The 24,243-nt window shown below is 59.4% G+C and overlaps 1 protein-coding gene across 2 annotated transcripts; it reads right to left on the bottom strand.

The window, feature by feature from the left end:
• Nucleotides 1–10,973: 10,973 nt before the first annotated feature.
• On the bottom strand, nucleotides 10,974–16,082 carry LOC122172218 (carcinoembryonic antigen-related cell adhesion molecule 20). Of its 2 annotated transcripts, XM_065574781.1 has the most exons (8): nucleotides 15,971–16,082; nucleotides 15,214–15,342; nucleotides 14,280–14,555; nucleotides 13,723–13,989; nucleotides 13,380–13,478; nucleotides 13,076–13,167; nucleotides 12,785–12,826; nucleotides 10,974–12,431 (listed from the first exon to the last, which is right to left on the bottom strand). In XM_065574781.1, the coding sequence occupies exons 1-8, from the start codon at nucleotides 16,023–16,025 to the stop codon at nucleotides 12,387–12,389; spliced, it is 1,005 nt and encodes a 334-aa protein (XP_065430853.1). In that variant the 5' UTR covers nucleotides 16,026–16,082; the 3' UTR covers nucleotides 10,974–12,386. The 2 variants fall into 2 exon arrangements, with proteins under 2 accessions (XP_065430853.1, XP_065430854.1); XM_065574782.1 differs by lacking the exon at nucleotides 13,380–13,478 and having other exon boundaries at nucleotides 12,018–12,431.
• Nucleotides 16,083–24,243: the final 8,161 nt, after the last annotated feature.

Genomic DNA, 24,243 nt, shown 5'->3' with positions numbered 1-24,243 from the left:
TGTCACACAGGAGGTTTATTGAGCGTCTGAACAGGGCCCAAGGGGACTGTCTGTGGCTCCTTGGTAACCCGGATGCAGTGATGCGGGAGCGCACACCCGTCACTGGGCAGGTGAATCTAACCCCCGAGCACACCGCCAGCTGGGGGCCCTGCCCTGTTTTCTCACACTTTGCCCTGAGACAGGCACTCGCAGTGGGGAGCTGCTCCAGCCAGCGTGACAGGGGGGACCCCTGGGGGTCTGGCACATCACAGGGTCCCCCAAGGGGCTGCTCCGGAGCTGGGGGTGCAGCAGGGGGCCTGGGGCTCCGTGACCCCATCCCCAGCTGGGAGCCGGCAGTGCTGGGTGCGGGCGGCTGCGCTGGCCAGGGCAGAGCTGACGGGGAGACACTCGCACAAGGAAATAAACGGCAAATATCGGCACAAACAAGCGTGCGAAGGAGGAAGCGGCTAGGCAGGTGCAGCTCCCCTCCCCCGGCAAGGCTGCCCCAGGCCAGGAGTGGAACAACGTGACAAAGTCCCTCCCAGGCATCCATCGGAGACACGGCCCGTCTGGCTGGGATGCGGAGCCAGGCTGGGCACACGGCAGGAGAGCATGTGGCTGGCATCCCGCCTCCCTGAGCCTGCAGGGATCCCCCTTCCTCACACAGCTCCCCCTGGGGATCCCCTAAGCCCTGACCCCTGAGCCAGCCCAGCAAACAGCCAGAGGTGCCGGGATCTCCCTGCAGGGGGGAAACAAACCACATCCAACAAACGGCCAGCGTGCCGCTGACATGAGCAACCGAGTGTGGGACCCGGGGACGCGGGAGCACAGAGCACCTGGCCTGGGGGGGGATGGGGGAGCACAGAGCACCTAGCCTGGGGGGGATGGGAGAGCACAGAGCACCTAGCCTGGGGGGGATGGGAGAGCACAGAGCACCTGGCCTAGGGGGGTTGGGGGAGCACAGAGCACCTGGCCTGGGGGGGACGGGGGAGCACAGAGCACCTGGCCTGGAGGGGACGGGGGAGCACAGAGCACCTAGCCTGGGGGGGACGGGGGAGCACAGAGCACCTGGCCTGGGGGGGACGGGGGAGCACAGAGCACCAGGCCTGGGGGGGACGGGGGAGCACAGAGCACCTAGCCTGGGGGGGACGGGGGAGCACAGAGCACCTAGCATGGCGGGGATGGGACTGGAGAAAGGGGAATGGGAGGCAAACAGAGCCATGGGCATGGGGACGTTGGGGAAAATCACATCCAGTCAAGACCCCAGGTCCAGACAGAGAAGACACGACCCCACCAGGAGCTGGGTTAAATGTGATTTATACACCAATCTCATGATAGTTCAGGGCCGGGGCTGAGGTCTGTGAGTGGCGCTGACCGTTGGGTCAGTGCAATGAGTGACAGGAGACGGTCAGGAATCTGGACAGACCAGAGCGTGGAGGAATGCGGCTGCAGAGACAGTGAACTAGCCGACAGCGCCCAGCACGGGGAGCGGGCTAGGTACATGGCATGCCAGGCGACGGGGTGTCTGATCCAGACTGGAGAGGGTTGGGAGAACTGAGCCTGAGGGTTGAATCCAGAACAAGCCAAAAGACCCCAGTCCCAGCCCTGCTAATCCCCACACAAAGCAGGATCTGTGGTGTCCCTCGGGTCTCTGGGGAGCCAGGGGGTGGAACCAGTCTGGGGAGGGAAGTGTCAGACCCCTTCTCCTGCTACCCCAGCCCTGGGGTCCCCCCACCCAGCTCTGCCGGTGCCCCTCAGTCCCGACCCACAGCCCCTCAGCTTTCATTGACACTGGTTCCTATTGGAGGCCTTTGTGTCCCGGACACCTGGGTCCCACGTTCTCCCCTCTGACCTGCCAGGAGAATCCCCGTCCAAGGGCCGCCCGGGAGAGGGGGGGGGAGCGGAGCTGGCACAAAGCACCTCCCTTGCCCGGCCCAACGCAGGGACGGGGCAGGGGGTGCGGCCCCTTTGGCACCGTGCTCCACCTTTCCTGACAGCCCTGCCTGCTCACACGGCTTCACCTCCTGGGTCTGACCTTGGAGCATTCAGCATATGCCCCTCCGTGCACTTCCCACAGCGAGTCCGCCCAGGCTGGGTCCTGGGGCAGCCAGAGGGTCCTGCACCCCCACGTCGCAGTCAGACGTGACTCTCAGCCAGCCAGTAAAACAGAGGTTTATTCGATGACAGGAACAAGGTCTAAAAGAGAGCTTGTAGGTCCAGTGAACGGGACCCATCAGCCGGGTCCATTCTGGGGCCCAGCGAGCCAGACCCCCGTCTGCCCTCCCTTTCAGTCCCCAGCCAGCTCCAAACTTCAACCCCCGTCCAGTCCCTCCTCCTCTGGGCTTTGTCTCTTTCCCAGGCCAGGAGGTCACCTGATCCCTTTGTCTCCAACACCTTCAGTTGGCACCTTTGCAGAGGAGGGGCCCAGGCCATCAGTTGCCAGGAGACAGAGTGTCGGGCATTTATGTACCCTGGCCCTTTGCTCTGCAGCAACCATACACCCTTATCCCACCCCCTAGATACTTAAGAACCGCATAGGGGAAACTGAGGAAAACATTAAGAACAGTCCCACTTCGTCCCAGTATGGGAGAGAGATCGTCCCCTGGGCGGCTGGGGCATGGAGGTGGGCAGGGCCCTGTACGGACCAGGCCTCGTCTGCAGCCAGGTTCAAAGAGCAGCCGAGCACCCATTAGCAGAGGCGGCGGCAGTCGCATTCCCACATTAAACCACTGTTGTATCGGGCTGGTGAGAAGGAGACCCCGTCCTAACGGCCCCCACCGTCCCCAGAGTAAGCTGGTTAAAGAAAACTTAGTCTGATGGCATCTGTCTGGCAAGAAACCACTTCTCAACAGGTTTCAGAGTAGCAGCCGTGTTAGTCTGTATCCACAAAAAGAAGAACAGCAGTACTTGTGGCACCTTAGAGACTAAGAAATTTATTAGAGCATAAGCTTTCGTGGACTACAGCCCACTTCTTCGGATGCATCCGAAGAAGTGGGCTGTAGTCCACGAAAGCTTATGCTCTAATAAATTTGTTAGTCTCTAAGGTGCCACAAGTATTCCTGTTCTTTTTTTTGGAGACTTTTGTTACACTGCGTTAGGATTGGTTAGTAAAATTTTAGTAAAATAATTGGTTAGGGTTCAGCTAAAAGGACTCAAGTTTCACTATATGAACTGGGGTCCAAAAGGAAGTTCTTTGGGAACCAGCTCCAGGCTCCAGCCCCACGATCAGAGCTGCCGGATCTCAGCACCTGCCAATGACACCGTGCCAATGACCCCCAGATGGACCCGATCCTGCCTTATTGGGAGTGGTGAGCAGTGTATGCGTAGCGTGTGCATTTGGTTTTGGTGACTGTTAACAAATAGAGGATACGGGATGTTACTGTGTGAGACTCTTTCACTGGGAAGAGACCCCACAGACCCACAGAGCGACACCTGAGCCCTAGGAACGGGGTGAGGGGGGTGCCTAGAGTATAAGGTGACACCTGAGCCCTAGGAACGGGGTAGGGGCAGATGCCCTAAACTGTAAGGTGTGACGAAGTGGGAATGTTCTTAATGTTTTCTCTGAATACTGTGTGGGTGCCTCAGTTTCCCCTTTGCATTTCTTAAGTATCTAGGTGGGGGATCAGGGAATGTGATTTTTGCAGAGCCCGAGAGGGGCAGTGTGATGTTGTCTGCACAGAGAATGGCCGACACCCTGTCTCCTGGCAACTGATGGCCTGGGACCCTCCCCTGCAAGGGGATAGCTAAAGGTGTTGGAGAACAAAGAGATCAGGTGACCTCCTGGCTTGGGAAAGAGACAAAGGCAGAGCAGGGGCTGGAGAGATCCAGTTTGGAGCTGGCTGGGGAGACGGGGGGAGGCCCAGATGTAACTCTGGCCTCCCTGCCTCCCCAGGATGAACCCGGCTGAGGGGTCCTGTTTCCTATACCTACAAGCTCTGTTTTAGCCGTGTTCCTGTCATCTAATAAATCTCTGTGTTCCCGGCTGACTGAGAGTCACGTCTGACTGTGAAGTGGGGGTGCAGGAGCCTCTGGCTGCCCCAGGACCCCGCCTGGGCGGACTCGCTGTGGGAAGCGCATGGAGGGGCAGATGCTGAATGCTCCGAGGTCAGACCCAGGAGGTGAAGCCGTGTGAGCTTCTTGCCCTGAAGACAGTCTGCTCCGAGGGAGAGGAGACTCCCCAGAGTCCTGCCTGGCTTTGTGGGGAACAGTTCCCGAGCATCGCCCGGGGACTCCGTGACAACTGGTGGTAGCGGTGGGATGTACGGCACCCCGTGAATGGCGCTTCTTGCAGTAAGTGACTGGGGAGCAGTAAAACAAAGGGGGGATAATGAGGACCAGGCATGCTGAAGCTCAGAGAGGGACGGTTTCAGGGGGCAATTAACCCCTAGGAGTGTGTGACCAGCGAGAAGGACTGTTGGAGTAACGGAGTCCCCCTGAGGACTGCAGCGAGCGGTCCCAGGGGCGAAGGAGCTTGCCGCTCGACCCTGGGAGAGAGAAGGACGTTTGCAGTAACAGGGTTCCCCTGGGGATTGCAGTGAGCGGTCCCAGGGGCGGAGGAGTCTGAAGCTCGACCCTGGCAAAGAGGTGGTGACCACGAGAAGGGCTGGCACACTAGGGGTTCTTCCTGGAAACCGTGGGGGAGCTGAGAGGACCTGGGCCTGTGAGTCCAAAGCAACTTGGGAACAGCGGCGTGATGGCCTATCACCATCTCCTCAAGAAGGACATTGTGATCCTGTGCAAAGAGAGGGTTACGCATTGGGAAGTTCACCAAGGCCCAGTTAATCGTGCAGCTGGAGGACGAGGACCGCTCTAAGGAGCAGATTCCTGACCCAGACGGGGCTACAAGAGGATCTGGGAGCAGCTGGAGCAGTAGCCAGGCATCCCCGAGAGTCTGGTCCCCAACCAGACGGGGGTCTTCACGATCGGGTTCCCCATCAGGGGATCGGAGACGGATGGGACTGGAGCTGGGTCCGAGAGAGCGAGAGGACCGTGAGAGAGAGAGAGAGCCCGAGGAAAAGCTGCAGGAGACGCAGTGGCAGCATGGACGGGCGCTGGTGGAGCGGAGAGGCATAGGGGGCTCCCCAGGGGTGAGTGGGGATAGACCCCGGGCTGCCAGTTCCGCAGGGAGCCTCGACACTAAATTGCTGCCCCTGGTTAAGGGGGGTGGGGATGTGGATGCCCACCACACGGCCTTCGAGCAGGCGGGTGATTTGAATCAGGGGGACCCTGCGGAAAAGCCCCGGTATCTAGCTCCCTTGCTGGGTCCCAAGGCCATAGACGCTGTCAGCCAGATGGATGGGTGGTGGACAGGCTCCCACTCCTGGCCCCGGCCTATATGTCTGCGTGGAGTCTCCTGGGCTCAGGCCCCTCGGATCCCCATTGGGAGCAGAAGGTGTGATCAATGGTAGGGCTACCATACGTCCGGATTTCCCTGGACATGTCCAGCTTTTTGCTCTTTAAATAGCCGTCCGGGGGGGGATTTCTAAAAATCTAAAAATGTCCGGGATTTCCCCCCGGTCGGCTATTTAAAGCACGAAAAGCGGCTGACAGGGCGGCCGAGCGCCACTTGCATTGGGGCCTCGGCAGCCAAAGCCCCTTCCTGGCTCCCCCCATCCCCTGCAGCCTTAGCACGCCGCCCGGCAGCGCTGGGGGGCGGGGCTGTGCGCCTGTGAGGGAACGGGCGGCGGGGCTGGCAGCAGTGGCCAGAGCCCCTCCCCCGCTTCCCCCCTCCTCCACAGCCACAGCACGCCGCTCGGGCGGGGCGGGGCACTTCTTGGGGCGCAGAGCCAGACACCTGCTCAAAGCCGAGCGGCACGGTAAGGGGGCCGGGGAGTTGGAGAAGGGGGACAGTCAGGGGACAGGGAGCGGGGGGGGGGGGGTTGGATGGGTCGGAAGCTTTGGGGGGGCTGTCAGGGGGGCAGGGGTGTGGAGAGGGGTTGGGACAGTCAGGGACAGAGAGCAGGGTGGGTTAGATGGGTCGGGGGTTCTGCGGGGTGTGACGAACTGGGAATGTTCTTAATGTGGTCTTTGAATGCTGAGTGGGGAGTGTTGGCTGGGAAGCAGGGGAGTGTGGCTAGGACGGTCTGCACTGGGGGATGGGAGACTGGCCTTGAGGGAAGATACCTGAGCATGTAACATGAGAACCCAGGAAGGGGTTAGAGGCCAGGTGACACCTTTGCCCGGGAAACTGAACAAAGGCTGTGGGAGGGGTCGCTGAAGGAGAGTTTCAGGAGCTGGCTGGTGGAATGGCTGGGAGGCAGACGGGTCTCTGACTTCCCAAGGCGGCTGTGGTGCCCTGGGACCCCAAGATGCACCTAATTAGGGGGGGGTCCTGTTGTCTGTGCCTGCAAGACCTGTCTTGGACTCTGTTCCTGTCGTCTAAATAAACCTTCTTCTTTACTGGCTGGCTGAGAGTCCTGGTGAATCGCAGGAAGCCGGGGGTGCAGGGCCTTGTGTCCCCCCACACTCCGTGACATCTGGTGGCAGCGGTGGGATCTACTGCACCCCGTGGACAGCGCCTCCTGCAGTAAGTGACTGGGGAGCAGTAAACCGAAGGGGGATCGACCAGGGCCGGCTCCAGGGTTTGGGCCGCCCCAAGCAGCCAAACAAACAAAAAAAAAAAGCTGCGATCGCGATCTGCGGTGGCAATTCGGTGGAAGGTCCTTCGCTCCAAGCAGGAGTGAGGGACCCTCCGCCGAATTGCCGCCGAACAGCTGGACGTGCCGCCCCTCTCCGGAGTGGCTGCCCCAAGCACCTGCTTGGTAAGCTGGTGCCTGGAGCCGGCCCTGGGATCGACGGGGACCAGGTGGGCTGAAGAGTCGGAGAGAGACGGTTCAGGGGGCGATTAACCCCTGGGAGTGTGTGACCAGTGAGAAGGACTGTTGCAGTAACAGGGTCCCCTGGGGGATCGCAGCGAGCGGTCCCGGGGTGGAGGAGTCTGCAGCTCGACCCTGGCAGAGAGGTGGTGTCCTGAAGAAGGGCTGGCACACTAGGGGTCCCCCGGGAATGGGGGAAAGCGGAGAGCACAGGCCGGCGAGTGGCCAGCAGGAGGATGGATGCTAAATGCCTTAAGAGCGACCTGGTGGAGCTGTGCAGGCAGAGGGGGCTGCGCATTGGGAGGCTCACCAAAGAACAGCTCATTGCCCAGCTGGAGGAGAGGGATCGCTTGGATGAACCGAGCCCCGTCCCTGAGGGAAGCCGCCCGGCGGATGCAGCGTGGGCCCCGGGGCCTGACATGGCTGGGAGGGGTCAGACTGCTGCCGAGGACATCCCGAGACCCTGCCTACCTATACCTAGGGGAGGGGTTGGGGGAAGCCCAGCGAATACTGAGGGCACCCTGACCCCGGCGGCCAGCTGGGGATTGTCCCGGCGGAGCTCCCCATCCCGGGAGCCGATGCGACTGGAATGTGACAGGGAGCTGAGACTGAAAGAGCTCGAGTTAAGGCAGCAAGAACTGAAGCAGGAGCGGGAAGAGACGGAGAAACAACGTCAGCATGAGCTGGAACTGGCCAGGCCGAGGAGCAGTGGGGCCCCGGCTGCGGTGAGCGAGGGGGGACCCAAGACTGCAAAGAGCTTTGATAAGTGCTTCCTGGCCCAGCGTAAGGAGGGGGAGGACATGGATACCTTCCTGACGGCCTTTGAGAATACCTGCAAGCTGCTCCAGGTTGACCCTGCAGACAGGCTCCAGTTTCTCATCCCCTCACTGGACTCCACAGCCAGGGAGGTGTACAGCCGACTGAAAGGGGCGGAGACAGGGGATTACGAACTGTTCAAAAAGGCCCTGCTCCGCGAGTTTGGGCTGACCCCTGAGATGTGCCGGAAAAGGTTCCGGAGTCAGCGTAAAACCCGTGAAGTCACATACCTACAACTAGCCAACCGGGCGCAGGGGTATGCCCGCAAGTGGACAGCTGGGGCCCAAACTAAAGAAGACCTGCTTGACCTAGTCCTACCGGAGCACGTGTATGAGCAGTGCCCATCCGACCTGAGGCGATGGTTGACGGACCAAAAGCCAGAGAACCCACAGCACACAGGCCAGTTGGCCGACGAGTTTGTGAACAGTCGGGCAGGGGATAACAGGGAGGAGTCCCAAAGGAACAGTCCCACCACAACACAGAGCGAGAGTCACCATGGGACCTCTCAGCGAGGAAATATGGAGAACCCCCACCAAAGGGGAACATCCAGCGTCAGGTCCATCAGACCCCCTCGAGGGGACCCACGGGACATGGGCTGCTATCACTGGGGCCAAAGAGGCCACATAAGGGCCCAGTGCCTCTGGCTCAGGGACAGACTGAGCAGACCGAACCCACAGAGGGTTAACTGGGTAGAGACCCAGCCGGACGAGAGGCAGCATTTCCAGGGAAGGGGGGCTGGCAGAGTACCACCTGCTAAGGAGGGAGGAGAGCTCCAGGCCAGCTCCTCTAGGGGGCTGGATGCTCCAGACTCAGGGTTTTTGGTTTATACGGTCGGCGCGGGGCTGTCCCTCCGGACAGAGTACCTTGTTCCCCTGGAGGTGGATGGGAGGGATTCGGGGACATCCATGGGAACGGGGGTAGGTTCGAACTTCCCCAGGTCACTGGCTGAAGTGACCCGCTCAGTTCGGTCTCGAAGGGGGGAGATGTGACGAACTGGGACTGTTCTTACTGTGGTCTGTGAATGCTGAGTGGGGAGTGTTGGGTGCTTGTCTCTATCTGAAGGATTGGAGCAAATGCAGTTATATCTTAGAGCTTATAGCTGCTTTCAACTACCTGAAGTGGGGGGGTTCCAAAGAGGATGGAGCTCGGCTGTTCTCAGTGGTGGCAGATGACAGAACAAGGAGCAATGGTCTCAAGTTGCAGTGGGGGAGGTCTAGGTTGGATATTAGGAAACACTATTTCACTAGGAGGGTGGTGAAGCACTGGAATGGGTTCCCTAGGGAGGTGGTGGAATCTCCTTCCTTAGAGGTTTTTAGGCCCGGCTTGACGAAGCCCTGGCTGGGATGATTTAGTTGGGAATTGGTCCTGCTTTGACCTCCTGAGGTCCCTTCCAACCCTGATATTCTATGATTCTAAATAAACCTTCTGCTTTACTGGCTGGCTGAGAGTCATGGTGAATCGCAGGAAGCCAGGGGTGCAGGGCCTTGTGCCCCCCCACACTCCGTGACACAGAGTCCTGTGGGAGAAGGGATTCCTGTACCGGGAATGGGCTCCCCAAGGGGAAGTAGAACTGGGGGGAATCAGGAGGCAGCTGGTGGTGCCCCAGGAATCCACAGGGTTCTTCCCTTTCGAGCTGCTGTATGGGAGGAGAGTAAGGGGACACCTGGACCCAGAAAGGGGAGGATTGGGAGGAGAAGGGTGAAGACCACCTGGTGGATCTCTTCCCTGAGGTGGGAGCCAATCTTCCCCGTTCAGAGTCACTGGGAAAGCAGCCCAGAACCTGGAGAGAGAGGTCAAGGACATGCTGGCTTTAGATGTGATCCAGCCGTTTAACACCCTATGGGCCTCACCCGTGGGGCTGGTCCCCCAGGAAGATGGGTCGCTCCGGTTATGTGTGGACTATCGGAAGCTTAATGCCATCACCGTGTCCAATGCCTACCCCATGCCTAGGCCTGGTGAGTCTCTAGACAAGCTGGGCGGGGGTAGCCTCATTACCTCTGTACTCTGGATCTCACCAAGGGCAACGGGCAGGTGCTTTTGGGCCCAGATGCCAGATTGAAATCTGCCTTCACCCCCCATTTGGGGCTCTGTGAGTTCCTCGTCCTGCCCTTCGTCACACTGGGGCAGGGCCCGGCTGTGGGTCTGTAATCGCTGGACAGACATGCCCCCGGAGGCCACGTATGGGTCCTTTGCTCTCGCTCTGCTCCCCCTTCGCGCCCCCCCCGGGCCGTCAGACACCTCCCGGGTGCCAGGCTGTGATGCCCCTCGTGACCCCCTGCTCTGGCCTGAGCAGCCTTCTGTGGCCTTGCCGGGGGTCAGATCCCCAACTCCTCCCCCCTGCAGGCATCACAACCTCCCCTCAGCTCTCGGCAGGGCAGCGATCAACAACCCCCAACCGCCCAGAGAGCCCCCAGAGAGCCCAGCCCCTGTCACTGCCCACTGGCGGAGTTCCCAGCTCCCCCCAAGGCTCAGAACCCCCAGCTGAGCAGTAACCCCCAACCCGCACCCCGCTCGGCCCCGGCATGGCCAGGTGTTTGTCACAGAGTGTAGGGAAGTCAGGTCCCTGCACCCCCACTTCCTGTGATTCACTGTGACTCTCAGCCAGCCAGTAACACGGAAGGTTTATTTAGGGTTACCATACATCCGGTTTTTCCCGGACATGTCCGGCTTTTCGGCAATCAAACCCCCGTCCGGGGGGAATTGCCAAAAAGCCGAACATGTCCGGGAAAATGCCGGCCGGGCACTTCCCCTCCCGTGGCTGCTCTGCTCCTCCCCTGACTCTTTGGCTCTGTTTAAGAGCCGAGCTGCCCGAGCGCTATGGGCTTCAGGCAGCCCCCTTGCCTCCGGACCCCAGCCGCTGGCCGGGCACTTCCCCTCCCGGGCTCTGGCGGCGCAGGGTCCGGAGGCATGGGGGCTGCCCAAAGCCGGTAGTGCTCGGGCAGCTCGGCTCTTAAAGAGAGCCGAAGAGTCAGGGGAGGAGCAGAGCCTCCGGCCGCGGCGGCTCTGCTCCTCCCCGACTCTTCGGCTCTGTTTAAGAGCCGAGCGCTACGGGCTTCGGGCAGCCCCCATACCTCTGGACCCTGCGCCGCCGGAGCCCGGGAGGGGAAGAGCCCGGCTGGGGGCGCAGGGTCTGGGGGCTGCCCGGCAAACCGTGAAGCCGGTAGCGCTTGGGCAGCCCTTTTTTTGTGGCTGGGAGTGGGAGGGAGGAGGGGCGGAGTTAGGGTGGGGAAGGGGCAGAGTTGGGGCGGGGCTGGGGGTGGGGAAGGGGCAGAGTTGGGGCTGGGCTGGGGGTGGGGAAATGGGTGGGGCCAGGCCCCGTGGAGGGTCCTCTTTTTTTATTTGTTAAATATGGTAACCCTAGTTTATTAGATGACAGGAACCCAGTCCCAAGCAGGGCTTGTAGGTACAACCAGGATCCCTCAATCAAGTCCTGGGGGGCAGGGAGCTTAGACCCCAGTCCTGTGGCTCCCTCCGTTTCCCCAGCCAGCTCCAAACTGAAAACCCCTCCAGCCGTCTCACCTCCCTCCCCCCACTCCTCCTCCAGCCTTTGTTCAGTTTCCCTGGCAAAGGTGTCACCTGGCCCCAACCCCCTTCCTGGGTTCTCACATTACATGTTCAGGTATCTTCCCTCAATAAAAGTCACCCCCTGCTCTCCCATCCCCCATGGAGACAGTCCTAGTAAAACTAGACGGCATTCCCCGGTCAATCCGCCCGGCTCCCTCCTGCATCACAGGTGTCTATGGAAAGGTTCTGGTTTGCTGGTTATGATGATGCTGTCTGTAGGTGTGAACCATCTGGTAGTTGAAGTTATGAATATTGGCTCTGTCCTTGTATCTCAAATGTATTTGATTCCAAGTAGCCTCAGCGAAGCACGTGGTCAGCTTTTTGAGAATGGACTTTGGGAGACGCCCCAATCTACATCTGAGCTTTCCTGGGAACCTTCAAACTAACATGGAAACAATGGCGTCGGCCTGTAAACTGAGTCGTGCATGGACATGTGACTTGCCCATGTGACTCCAGACTCCATCTTGCCGCTGGGATTTGCCACAGTAAGAACAAAGGGGCGTCCTTCCACAGGCAGAGACTATAAAAGGCCCTGGAAACCCTCCATCTTGTCTTCAATCCTGCTTCTGACCTCTGGAGGAACTTTGCTGCAAACGGAAACTCTGAACAAAGGACTGAAGGACCCATCCCAGCTGGGGATGTTTGTACTCCAGAGACTTGATTTGAACCTGCAGTTTATTCTATGGCTGCTACAAACCTGAACCAAGAACTTGGCCGTTTCTGGATGTCATTGATTCCATGTAACCAATTCTAGCTCTCATCCAGATCTTCTTCCTTTTATGAATAAACCTTTAGATTTTAGATTCTAAAGGATTGGCAACAGCGTGATTTGTGGGTAAGATCTGACTTGTATATTGACCTGGGTCTGGGGCTTGGTCCTTTGGGAGAACCTTTATTCTTTTACTGGGGTATTGGTTTTCATAATCATTTGTCCCAATAACGAGTGGCACTGGTGGTGATACTGGGAAACTGGAGCGTCTAAGGGAATTGCTTGTGTGACTTGTGGTTAGCCAGTAGGGTGAGACTGAAGCCCAAACGCTGCGGTGATGGGCCCCAGGGAAGCAGCATAGACAGACGGACAGACGGACCCCCCCGGGCCGGGCAGTGACCATTCCTGCCCTTTAACGTGGCGGCGGGACCCAGGCTCAGAGACGCGCCTTTCCCAGCATGCACTGGGCCCCTTCCAGCATGCACCAGGGGCAGGAGGGGGCGTCAATTCAGCTCCTCATACACGTCCGGCTCTCGGGGCTCCAGCGTCTGGGGGAAATGGGAACGATTCAGCCAGAGACGCCCCAGGGGAGAGCTGGGGACCCCACCCTGCAGGACCCAGCCCCCCAGCTCCCCCCATGGGCCCTAACAGCCCCTCCCATCCTGGGGGGCCCATCCCTCCCCCCCGTGCTGGGCCCCCCCAGCCTCTCCCCTCAGCCCTGGGGCTCCCAGCTGGTCCCCCTCTGGCTCACTCTGCCCCCCTCCCCAGCTCTGGGATGTGATAACCAGCCCCGTTCTCAGCCATAGGGCTTGTTGGGGGGCAGATCCCCCCTCCCCCCACTGGGTCCAACCCCCCCCCCCCCCCGCAGGGGGAGGATACAGCGCAAGGGAACGGCGCTCACCTGGTACATGGGGCTGGGGTCAGGGGGGTTCTCGGGCTGGGCCTGCGGGAGACAGAGGCAAAAGAGTCATTATCACCAGACCCCAGAGACCTCCCAGCCCCCCAGCTAAGCCTGAGGGGGGGACCCAGGGACAGTCAATCGGACCCTGGGTTTGTGTAACCCCCGCCCACCCCTGCCCAAAGGGAACAGGGTAAACTGGCTGGGGGGCTGCGGGTTGGGACTGAGGGGCACCCACAGAGGAGGGGGCGGGCCTGGAATAGCGGGGGAGGGGGCTGAGCCCTTGTCACTCACCACTGGCCCTGTCCAGGCTGTAATGGACTGGTTCACATACACTGGGACGGGTGCCCCGTTCTCCCTGGGGGTCTCGTTCCGGCAGCGAGAGTCTGGGAGGAATCACCAGAGACACTGGAATTGGGGTCTTGGCTTCCAGCCCCTCCCTCCCGCTCTAACCCACTACACCCCACTCCCCTCCCAGAACTGGGGAGAGAACCCAGGAGTCTTGGCTCCCAGCCCCCCCTGCTCTAACCACCAGACCCCACTCCCCTCCCAGAGCCGGGGAGAGAACCCAGGAGTCCTGGTGGGGGCTGTTACTCACAGAGGAAATAGACCGTGACTCCGACCAGCGCCGCCCCCACCAGTGACCCAATGACGATCCCAGCAACAGCCCCGACAGAGAGAGCTGGACGAGGGGCGTCTGGAGGAGAGATGGGGGGGGGGGGTTGGATCAGATGGTTCAGCCACAATCCCCCCACCCCACTCCCTGCAGTCCGGGCCCCCAGCACCCATTGGAGGCCGCACTGACTGCCAGGGGAGAGCGCCCCCTACTGAGCCCCTGTCCCTCTCCCTGCAGCCCAGGCCCCCTAGCACCGCACTGGGGCGTTGGTGCCAGCACTGGGATCTCTGTGTCTGCAGCGTGTTGCTCCATCCCAGGGACTCACCCGTCCCTGTCACCCGCACGGCGACAGACGCCCAGGCAGTGCGGCCGGTGACGGGGTTGTGAGCCCGGCACTCGTACGTGCCCTGCTGAGCCCAGGTCGTGAGATTAAAGGTCAAGCTGCTCCGGGTCTCCTTAGTGTCGGTGCCATTGAGAACCCAGCGATAGCTCGGGGCTGGGACGGAGTCGGCGACACACGTCAGGGTCAGAAGCGACCCGAAGGTCAGGTTGATGGGTCCTGGAGGGTCTATCCTGGTAGAGTCTGGCCCATCTGCAGAGAGAAAAGAGGTCAGGGGATGGATTGCGGGTCTCTGTATAAACAGCCGCTGTGCCTCAACCCAGAGATGGCTGCATTTCAGCACCAGGCCAGAGAAGCTTGTATAAACAGCTCCCATGATCCACCCCAGAGGCAGCTGCATCTCAGTTTCAGGGAAGAGGCCCTCCATAAACTTCCCCTGTGCCCCATGCTGGGGGGGGGGAGGGGGGCTGCATCTCCATGGCTGGGCGATGCCAGCAGGGCCAGGGGCAGCGCGGCCGGGGGACGGGGCTGCAGTTACTCACAGGCCAGCGTCACAGTGCTGGGCTCGCTGCGGTTGGTGCTGACGGGGTTCCCGACCTCGCACTGGTAGGCGCCGGCGTCGCCCCGGGTGACACCCATGACCGTGAGGGTCCGGTTGTCGGAGGACAGCACCAGCCGCTCACTGGGCACGAGGGACACCTCGTCCCGGAGCCAGAGCACGGTGTCGGCGCTGGGGGAGCCGTTACACGTGAGGGTGAAGGTCCAGTTCTCCAGCACCTGGATTTGGCCGGGCGTCACCGTGGGCTTGGGCAGGATTTCTGGGAACAGAGAGAGCGTCACTGGGAGGAACAGCACAATGGGACTCCTGCTGCACAGCCCCGTGGGGGATTCAGACCCAGCTGCCTGGTAGCAGTAGTGAGCTGTTATCCAGCCACCAATTTTAGTGTAGGGCTATTTGGGAAAGAGCAGAATTCTGGGAGCCGGGACTCCTGGGTTCTATCCCAGCTCTGGGAGGGGGGGATCGGTGGGTTAGAGGAGTGGGGGTCTGAGCCAGGACTCCTGGGTTTGATCCAGGCTCTGGGGGGTGTGGGTTGTGAGCTCTGTGTGGGGATGTCTGTGCACCTGGCACAGGGGGGCCCTGGGGGCCCATGCGATGCAGATAATCAATCCCAACAGCGATAGCAGAACCTGGCGGGGGGTCACGCCCTGTCTATGTTCAGATCCATGTAGGCTGGGGCAGTTCTGCCTCCCAGTTCAGGGAGGAAAAAGGGGAGGCTGGGGGCCCAGAGCCCCACAGCTTGGGGGGGGGGGTCACTGTCTCTCAGGTGCTGGGGTACCTGAGTTGCCTCATGGTGTCTGAGTTTGGGGAAAGTTTCCCCCTGTGACCTAGCCGAGTTCTTCACAAGGGGGAGACGCCCAGAGCCCCATCGCCGGGGCAGGGCCCGGGGTCAGCGCAGGTCTGGGGGTGACACTTACCAGAGACGTGCAGATCCACCGTGGAGAGGACAGGGCTAGTTGGGCTCCGTATCTGCACCGTGCTCGGCGGGGTGGTAGTCACTGGGGTCTGGGCCGGCGCTGGCTGGAGGCAGGAGCCGAGGACGGAGGCTGCGGGGGGGAGACCAGAGAGACTGATACTAACTGGTGCCCCTCACTCCCGACCTGCAGCCCCTCTGCTTTCATTTGCACTGTCCCGTTACAGCCCTTAGTGTCCCAAACAACTGAGTCCCATGGTCCGTCCCCTCTCCCCCCCAGTCTGTCAGGGATTTGCCCCATTGCTCTTTGCTGCTGTGGGACCCGTCTGGGTCTCGATCTGGGGGGAGGGGAGCTTGGTGCACCCTCAGTGCTCTGGGACAGAGACACAAACAGCTGATCCCTGCTAATCCCCTCATGCAAAGCAGGATCTGCGGGAACAAAGCGGCATCTGATGGGTCCCACCCCAATGCTGTGGGGCGCAGCCTCGGGGGAGCCCAGGGATGGAACCAGCCTGGGGCAGGAAGTGTCGGACTCTGCTCCTGCCAGCCAAACCCTGTGCTCCCCCCAGCTCTGCAAGTGCCCCTCAATCCTGACCCACAGACCCCTGCTAGCCTGGCTCCCCCCAGCTCTGCCGGTGCCCCTCACTCCCGCCCGACCCGCAGCCCCTCTACTTTCATTTGCAATGGTGCCTGTTGGAGGCCTTTGTGTCCCGGACACCTGGGTCCCACGTTCGCCCCTCTCCCGACTCCGTCCCCCTGACCTGCCAGGAGAATCCCTGTCCAAGGGCTGCCCGGTCTGTGGGGGATTCGCCCCATCGCCCGTCGCTGCTGCGGGACCCGCCGGGAGCTGCCGGGACAGTGGAGACGCCTGGTTCCCTGCTGGGGGCAAAGGGCAGAGATGAGGGAAGTGGGGGGGGAGGGAGCGGAGCTGGCACGAAGCACCTCCCTTGCCCAGCCCAGCGCAGGGACGGGGCAGGGGTACAGCCCCTTTGGCACCGTGCCCCCCCTTCCCGACAGCCCTGCCTGTCTCCACTGCCAGGGGCGGGATGTGCCTCACCTTCCTCCCACCTCACATGGGGGGGGGGGGGTAAATCCAGTCCCCACAGCGGGATGCGAACCTGATATGGGGTCTCCAGAGCAACTGCTCCCGTCCCCAGGGATGGGGCTGGTCCTGGGAGGTGCGGGAGGGTCACACTGGAGGGGGAATTGTCGCTGGGGGGTTAATTCCTGGCACAGGATGGGCCCCCCAGCCCCTGGGGATCTGCACCCTCCACCCTGGGTCCCCCCAGTTACCCTCCAGAAGGGGGTGTGTCGATGGAGGTTCCATCCCTGGAGACCCCCGGGGATGGGGGCAGAGAGCAACACCCCCTGGGGGGGCAGAGAGCAACACCGGGGGGCGGGGGACAGAGCACAGACACACAGGGATCTGGGACAGCTGGGAGGTAAAGTCCCCCCAACCCCTGCGGCCGGGATGGGACGGACCCGCTCCAGGGTGGGGCGAGGTGCAGGACACAGAGTGTAAAGGCACCTGCGCCCAGACAGACGCACAGAGGTGGGAGGAAGGGAAACAGCCCCCCCCCCCGCAACCTGGGGTGTCTGCATGAGACACAGACACACAGAGCAGGGCTTGTCCCCTCCAGCACGGGGTGCAGGGACCCCCCACACACACACACACCTGAGAGGAGCTAAGGGGGACGGGGACGGGGACGGGGGGCGGAATCCAGGATTCCAGGTCCCTTCCCACAGAGAGGGACTCCAATGCCCCAGTGTGACACTAGGGGGCGCTGGGCTGCAAGGAATGGGCGCAGAGAGAACCCAGGAGTCCTGGCTCCCAGCCCTCCCCAGCTCTAACCCACTGGACTAGATGTCTTCAAGTCACCAGGGCCTGATGAAATGCATCCCAGAATACTCAAGGAGCTGACTGAGGAGATATCTGAGCCATTAGCGATTATCTTTGAAAAGTCATGGAAGACAGGAGAGATTCCAGAAGACTGGAAAAGGGCAAATCTAGTGCCCATCTCTAAAAAGGGAAATAAGGACAATCCAGGGAATTACAGACCAGTCAGCTTAACTTCTGTACCCGGAAATATAATGGAGCAAATAATTAAGCAATCAGTTTGCAAATACCTAGCAGATAATAAGGTGATAAGCAACAGTCAGCATGGATTTGTCAAGAACAAATCGTGTCAAACCAATTTAATAGCTTCCTTTGACAGGGTAACAAGCCTTGTGGATGGGGGGAAGCGGTAGATGTGGTCTATCATGACCCTGTCTTGCATGACCTTCTCCTAAACAAACTAGGGAAATGCAACCTCGATGGAGCTACTATAAGGTGGGTGCAAAACTGGTTGGAAAATCGTTCCCAGAGAGTTGTTGTCAGTGGTTCACAGTCGTGCTGGAAAGGCATAACGAGTGGGGTCCCGCAGGGTTCGGGGTCTGGTTCTGTTCAATATCTTCATCAATGATTTAGATAATGGCATACAGATACACTTATAAAGTGTGTGGACCATACCAAGCTGGGAGGGGTGGCAAGTGCTTTGGAGGATAGGATGAAAATTCAAAATGATCTGGGCAAACCAGAGAAATTGTCTGAAGTAACCAAGAGGAAATTCAATAAGGACAAATACAAGTCACTCCCCTTAGGAAGGAACAATCAGTTGCACACGTACAAAATGGGCAATGACTGCCTAGGAAGGAGTACTGCGGAAAGGGATCTGGGGGTCATAGTGGATCACAAGCTAAATATGAGTCAACAATGTAACGCTCTTGCAAAAAAAAAAAAGAGCAACCATCATTCTGGGATGTCTTAGCAGGAGTGTTGTAAGCAAGGCACGAGAAGTAATTCTTCCGCTCTACTCCATGTTGATTGGGCCTCAACTGAAGTATTGTGTCCAGTTCTGAGCGCCACATTTCAGGAAGGATGTGGACAAATTGGAGAAAGTCCAGAGAAGAGGAACAAAAATGATTAAAGGTCTAGAATACCTATGAGGGAAGATTGAAAAAATTGGTTTCAGAGTAGCAGCTGTGTCAGTCTGTATCAGCAAAAAGAACAGGAGTCCTTGTGGCACCTTAGAGACTAACAAATTGCTGAATTGGAATTAATTTGCAAACTTTAAATTAGGTTTGAATAAAGACTGGGAGTGGACGGGTCATTACACAAAGTAAAACTAAACTATTTCCCCGTGTTTATTCCCCCCCACACACACACACACACACTGCTCCTCAGACCTTCTTTTCAACTGCTGGAAATGGGCCATTTTGATTACCACTACAAAAGGTTTTTTTTCTCTCCTGCTGGTAATAGCTCACCTTAACAGATCACTCTTGTTATAGTGTGCAGGGTAACACCCATTGTTTCATGTTCTCCGTGTATATATGTATCTTCCTACTGTATTTTCCACTGCATGCAGCCGATGAAGTGGGTTTTAGCCCAGGAAAGCTTATGCCCAAATACATTTGTTCGTCTCTGAGGTGCCACAAGTACTCCTGTTCTTTTTGAAAAAATTGGGTTTGTTTAGTCTGGAGAAGAGAAGCCTGAGAGGGGACATGATAACAGTTTTCAAGTAAATTGTTCTTCTTAACCTCTGAGGACAGGACAAGAAGCAATGGGCTTAAATTGCAGCACCAGGCCAGTTTAGGTTGGACATTAGGAAAAACTTCCTAATTATCAGGTGGTTAAACACTGGAACAAATTGCCCAGGGAGGCTGTGGAATCTCCGTCACTGGAGGTGTTTAAAAGCAGGTTGGACAAACCCCTGTCAGGGATGGTCTAGATCCAGGACCAGCTCCAGGCACCAGCCAGCAAGCAGGTGCTTGGGGCGGCCCAGGGGAAGGGGGCGGCAATTCGGTGGTGGGTCCCTCTTGGAGGGAAGCACCTGCCGCCGAATTCCCGCCGAAGAAGAAAGCAGCGCGGTGGAGCTGCTGCCGGAGTGCCGCCGATCGCAATTGCGATCGCGGCTTTTTTTTTTTTTTTGGTTTGTTTTTTTCCGCCGCTTGGGGTGGCAAAAACCCTGGAGCCAGCCCTGTCTAGTTCAGGGGGGGCCAACCTGAGCCTGAGAAGGAGCCAGAATTTACCAATGTACGTTGCCAAAGAGCCACAGTAACACGTCAGCAGCCCCCCGTCAGCTCCCCACCACCACCACTGCCAGTGCCTCCCGCCCACCCGCAGCCCTGTTGATCACTGCCTCCCCCTCCCTCCCCACACCTCCTGATCAGCTGTTTTGTGGGGTGCAGGAGGCTCTGGGGGGGTGTGACGTTATTGATATAATCTGGAACCGTATAGAACATGGCTGCAACCAAAGTCCTGTAGTCGCACCAAAACTTGTACAAACGGGGTCAAATTAGGTGTCTAAGACAAGGTTATGGTTAAGCTGTCTATATGTGTGTATCAATTTTGTAGTTGAAGTTATGAATATTGGCTCTGTACTGTCTGTATTTCAAACTTATGCTGTGCTTCTGGGTGACATCCCAGACAAGTTGGTGTCAGCTCTGCCTAGCCTGCTTGATGGCCCATTAAGGACCATCAGCTATACAATGGACCCATTGAGAGAAGGCAGCTACGCCTTGTACCTCAGCAAAGTATGCAGGGACTGGCCCATGTGACTCCAGACTCCATTTTGCTGTAATTTTCCACAGTAAGGACAAAGAGGTGTTCTTACACCTGGAAAAGACTATAAAAGGCTGATGCCTGATCTCCATCTTGTCTTCAATCCTGCTTCTTACCTCTGGAGGAACTTTGCTGCAAACGGAAACTTCGAACAAAGGACTGAAGGACCCATCCCAGCTGGGGATGTTCCAGAGACTTGATTTGAACCTGCAGTTTGTTCTATCGCTGCTACAAGCCTGAACCAAGAACTTGGCCATTACTGGATGTCATTGATTCCATGTAACCAATTCTAGCTCTCATCCAGATCTTTTTCCTTTTATGAATAAACCTTTAGATTTTAGATTCTAAAGGATTGGCAACAGCGTGATTTGTGGGTAAGATCTGATTTGTATGTTGACTTGGGTCTGGGGCTTGGTCCTTTGGGGATTGGGAGAACCCTTTTTCTTTTACTGGGGTATTGGTTTTCATAGCCATTTGTCCCCATAACGAGTGGCACTGGTGGTGATACTGGGACACTGGAGTGTCTGGGGGAATTGCTTGTGTGACTTGTGGTTAGCCAGTGGGTGAGACCGAAATCCTCTCTGGCTGGCTGGTTTCAGAGTAGGAGCCGTGTTAGTTCTCCTCGGTCTGGCTGGCTGGTTTGGTGCCTTAAGAGGCGGAAAGACCCCAGCCTTGGGCTGTGCCCTGCTTTAAGCAGTTTGTCCTGAATTGATACTCTCAGTTGGGTCCCGCCAGAACCCCCCCGCACATTGGGAAGTTGGTGCCTGTCGCTTGTGACGGAGCGGGGAGCAGGGCAGATTTGACCTGGGAATGTTGCAGGGGGGCTGCAGTGGGGATGTGGGACTTCCCTTGAAGGAAGCTACCTGAGCTGTAACCTGAGCCAGGAACGGGGGTGGGGAGAATTAACACCTTCTGCCCGGGAGACTGAACAAAGGAGAGGAGCAGCGGGAGGGGCTTGGAGTTTAGTTTCGGTTGGGGCTGGGTGGTGCAACGCAGGGAACCCCAAGCTGGGGTCTAAGCTCCCTGAACCTCCCAGAGGGACCTAATTGAGGGGGTCTGGTCGTACCTACACGCTCTGCTTGAGACTGTGTTCCTGTCCTTAAATAAACCTTCTGCTTTACTGGCTGGTTGAGAGTCGCAGTGAATCTCGGGAAGAGGGGTGCAGGGCCCTAACTCCCCCACAATCCACGACATCGCTCCAGCCCCGGAGTCGGTGCCCAGACGAGGAGCCGCATGTTAACCCCTGAAGAGCCGCAGGTGGCTCCGGAGCCGCCCGGGTCTAGACAATACTTAGTCCTGCCTGGAGTGCAGGGGACGGGACTAGATGACCTCTCGAGGTCCCGGCCCGTCCTGTGATTCTATGACCCCCTCCCTGAGCCCCAGGCCCCCGGGGGTGGGGCACTATCTGGGGCTGGGGCTGTGGGGACCTCGGCTCCTGGAGGTGTCACAAGGCCCCAGCTCCTCCCCCACCCCCAGCTCCCTGGGCAGGGCCCAGCCACGGGGGGGGGGGTGGGGGGAGGTGGGGGGGGGTGAGTGAGTGAATCGTGGAGCCCTGAACCCAGGGGCGGTCGGGGGGGGGGGGGCTGTTTCCATCTCCTGGCTCCCCCCCCCGTCCCTTTTGCCATTACATTCCTCTTAACCCCCCTCCCCCGCTGGGTGCGGGGCCTGGGGGGCAGGAGCAGCGAGGAGCCTGGGTGTGTTGCAGTGGGGGCAGTGGGGACAGGGGCGGGGTTCAGAGAGGATGGGGGGTACAGAGTGCAGGGGGGCAGAGAGGATGGGGTGGGGTATAGAGTGCGGGGGGGCAGAGAGGACGGGGAGGGGGATACAGAGTGCAGGGGGGCAGTGGGGACGGGGTGGGGTACAGAGTGCAGGGGGGGTACAGAGAGGACGGGGCGGGGTACAGAGTGCAGGGGGGTACAGAGAGGACGGGGCGGGGTACAGAGTGCGGGGGGGCAGAGAGGACGGGGAGGGGGGTACAGAGTGCGGGGGGTCAGAGAGGACGGGGGCGGGGTACAGAGTGCGGGGGGGCAGAGAGGACGGGGCGGGGTACAGAGTGCGGGGGGGCAGAGAGGACGGGGAGGGGGGTACAGAGTGCGGGGGGGCAGGAGTCGGGTGTGTTGCAGTGGGGCCTGTGGCCGGGGGCGGGGTACAGAGAGGATGGGTGTGACGAACTGGGACTGTTCTTGCTGGGGTGTGTGAATGCTGACAGGGGAGTGTGACTAGGATGGTCTGCATCGGGGGATGGGAGCCGGCCCAAGGGAACATACCTGAGCTTGTAACATGAGAACCCAGGAGGGGGTTGGAGGTCAGATGACTCCGGGGCCCGGGAAACTGAACAAAGGCTGTGGGAGGGGTCGCTGAGGGCAGAGTGCTGGAAGCAGGCTGGAGAGATGGCTGGGAGGCAGAGATGGCTCTGACCCCCCAAGGGGGGTGGGCCGGCATGCCCTGGGACCCCAAGCTGGACCTAACTGAGGGGGGCCCTGTTGTCTGTGCCTGCAAGACCTGTCTTGGACTGTATTCCTGTCATCCAAATAAACCTTCTGCTTTACTGGCTGGCTGAGAGTCATGGTGAATCGCAGGAAGCCGGGGGTGCAGGGCCCTAACTCCCCCACAATCCGCAACAACTGGTGGCAGCGGTGGGATCTACTGCACCCCGTGGACGGCGCTTCCTGCAGTAAGTGACTGGGGAGCAGTAAAACGAAGGGGGATTGACGGGGACCAGGCACGCTGAAGAGTGGGAGAGAGACGGTTATTACCCCTGGGAGTGTGTGACCAGCGAGAAGGACTTTTGCAGTAACAGGGTCCCCCGGGGGGATCGCAGCGAGTGGTCCCAGGGGCGGAGGAGTCTGCAGCTCAACCCTGGCAGAGAGGTGGTGACCTCGAGAAGGGCTGGCACACTAGGGGTCCCCCTGGGAACTGTGGGGAGCTGTGAGCACACAGGCCGGTGAGTGGCCAGCAGGAAGATGTATGCCAAGCGGCTTAAGAGCGACCTGGTGGAGCTGTGCAAGCAGAGGCAGCTGCGCATTGGGAGGCTCACCAAAGAACAGCTCATTGCCCAGCTGGAGGCGGAAGATCGTGCGAATGAACTGATCCCTGTGTCTCAGGGAAGCAGCCTGGCAAATGCAGCGCAGGCACCAGTGTCTGTCCCAGCTGGGAGTGGTCAGCCGGCTGCTGAGGGCTTCCCGAGACCCCTCCTTCCTATGCCTAGGGGAAGGGTGGGGAGGAGCCCAGCAAATACCGAAGGCGCCGTGACCCCCCCGGCCAGCAGGGGGTCCCCCCGGCGAAGCTCGCCGGCCAGCAGAGGATCCTCCCGGCGACGTTCGGCATCCGGGGAGCGGAATTGGCTGGAATGGGAGAAAGAGCTAAAACTGAGAGAGCTGGAGGATCGTGAACGACAGAGACAGCATGAACGGGAGGAGAAAGAGAGACAGCATCAGCGTGAAGAGAGACAGAGACAGCATGAACGGGAGGAGAATGAGAGACAGAGACAGCATGAAGAGCGACAGCGTCAGCATGACCTGGAACTGGCGAGATTGAAGGGCAGCGAACCCCCGGCTGCGGTGAGTGAGGGGGGACCCGGGACTGCACGGAGCTTTGATAAGTGCATCATGGCCCCATACAAGGAGGGGGAGGACATGGATGACTTCCTGGAGGCCTTTGAGACGGCCTGCGAGCTGCACCGGGTGGATCCCGCGGACAGACTCCGGGTCCTTACCCCCTTACTGGACCCCAAATCCGTGGCATTGTACCGCCAACTGGGAGAGGCAGAGAAAGGGGACTACGAACTATTCAAAAGGGCCCTGCTACGAGAGTTTGGGCTGACTCCTGAGATGTACCGGGGAAGGTTCCGGAGTCAAGATAAAACCCCTGAGATCTCATATCTGCAACTAGCCGTCCGCATGGAAAGATACGCCAGCAAGTGGGCTGGTGGGGCCCAGACGAAGGAGGACCTGATTAAACTGCTGGTACTGGAGCAACTGTATAAGCGGTGCCCATCCGACCTGAGGCTGTGGTTGGTGGACAGAAAGCCAGAGAACCCGCGACACGCCGGGCAGCTGGCTGATGAGTTTGTAAAGAGCCGGTCAGGGGGTGGCAGGGAGGAGCCCCAAAGGAACAGGCCCGCCGCGATGCAGAGAGAGAGTCACCCTGGGACCTCCCAAAGAGGGAATATGGGGAATCCCCTCCCACGGGGAATGCCCAGCGTCAGGGACAACCGACCGGCTCGAGGGGACCCACGGGACATGAGCTGCTATTACTGCGGCCGAAGAGGCCACGTTCGGGCCCAGTGCCCCAAGCTCAAGGACAGACTGAGCAGACCGAACCCGCATAGGGTTAACTTGGTAGAGGCCCAGACGGACGAGGGGCAGGCTTCTCACGCAAGAGGGGCTGGCAGCTTATCAACTGCTCAAGAGAGAGAAGGGCCCCAGG

This window comes from Chrysemys picta, chromosome 20 (assembly GCF_011386835.1).
Source record: "Chrysemys picta bellii isolate R12L10 chromosome 20, ASM1138683v2, whole genome shotgun sequence".
Classification (NCBI taxonomy): Eukaryota; Metazoa; Chordata; order Testudines; family Emydidae; genus Chrysemys; species Chrysemys picta.
This window is presented reverse-complemented; position numbering and strand designations above follow the sequence as displayed.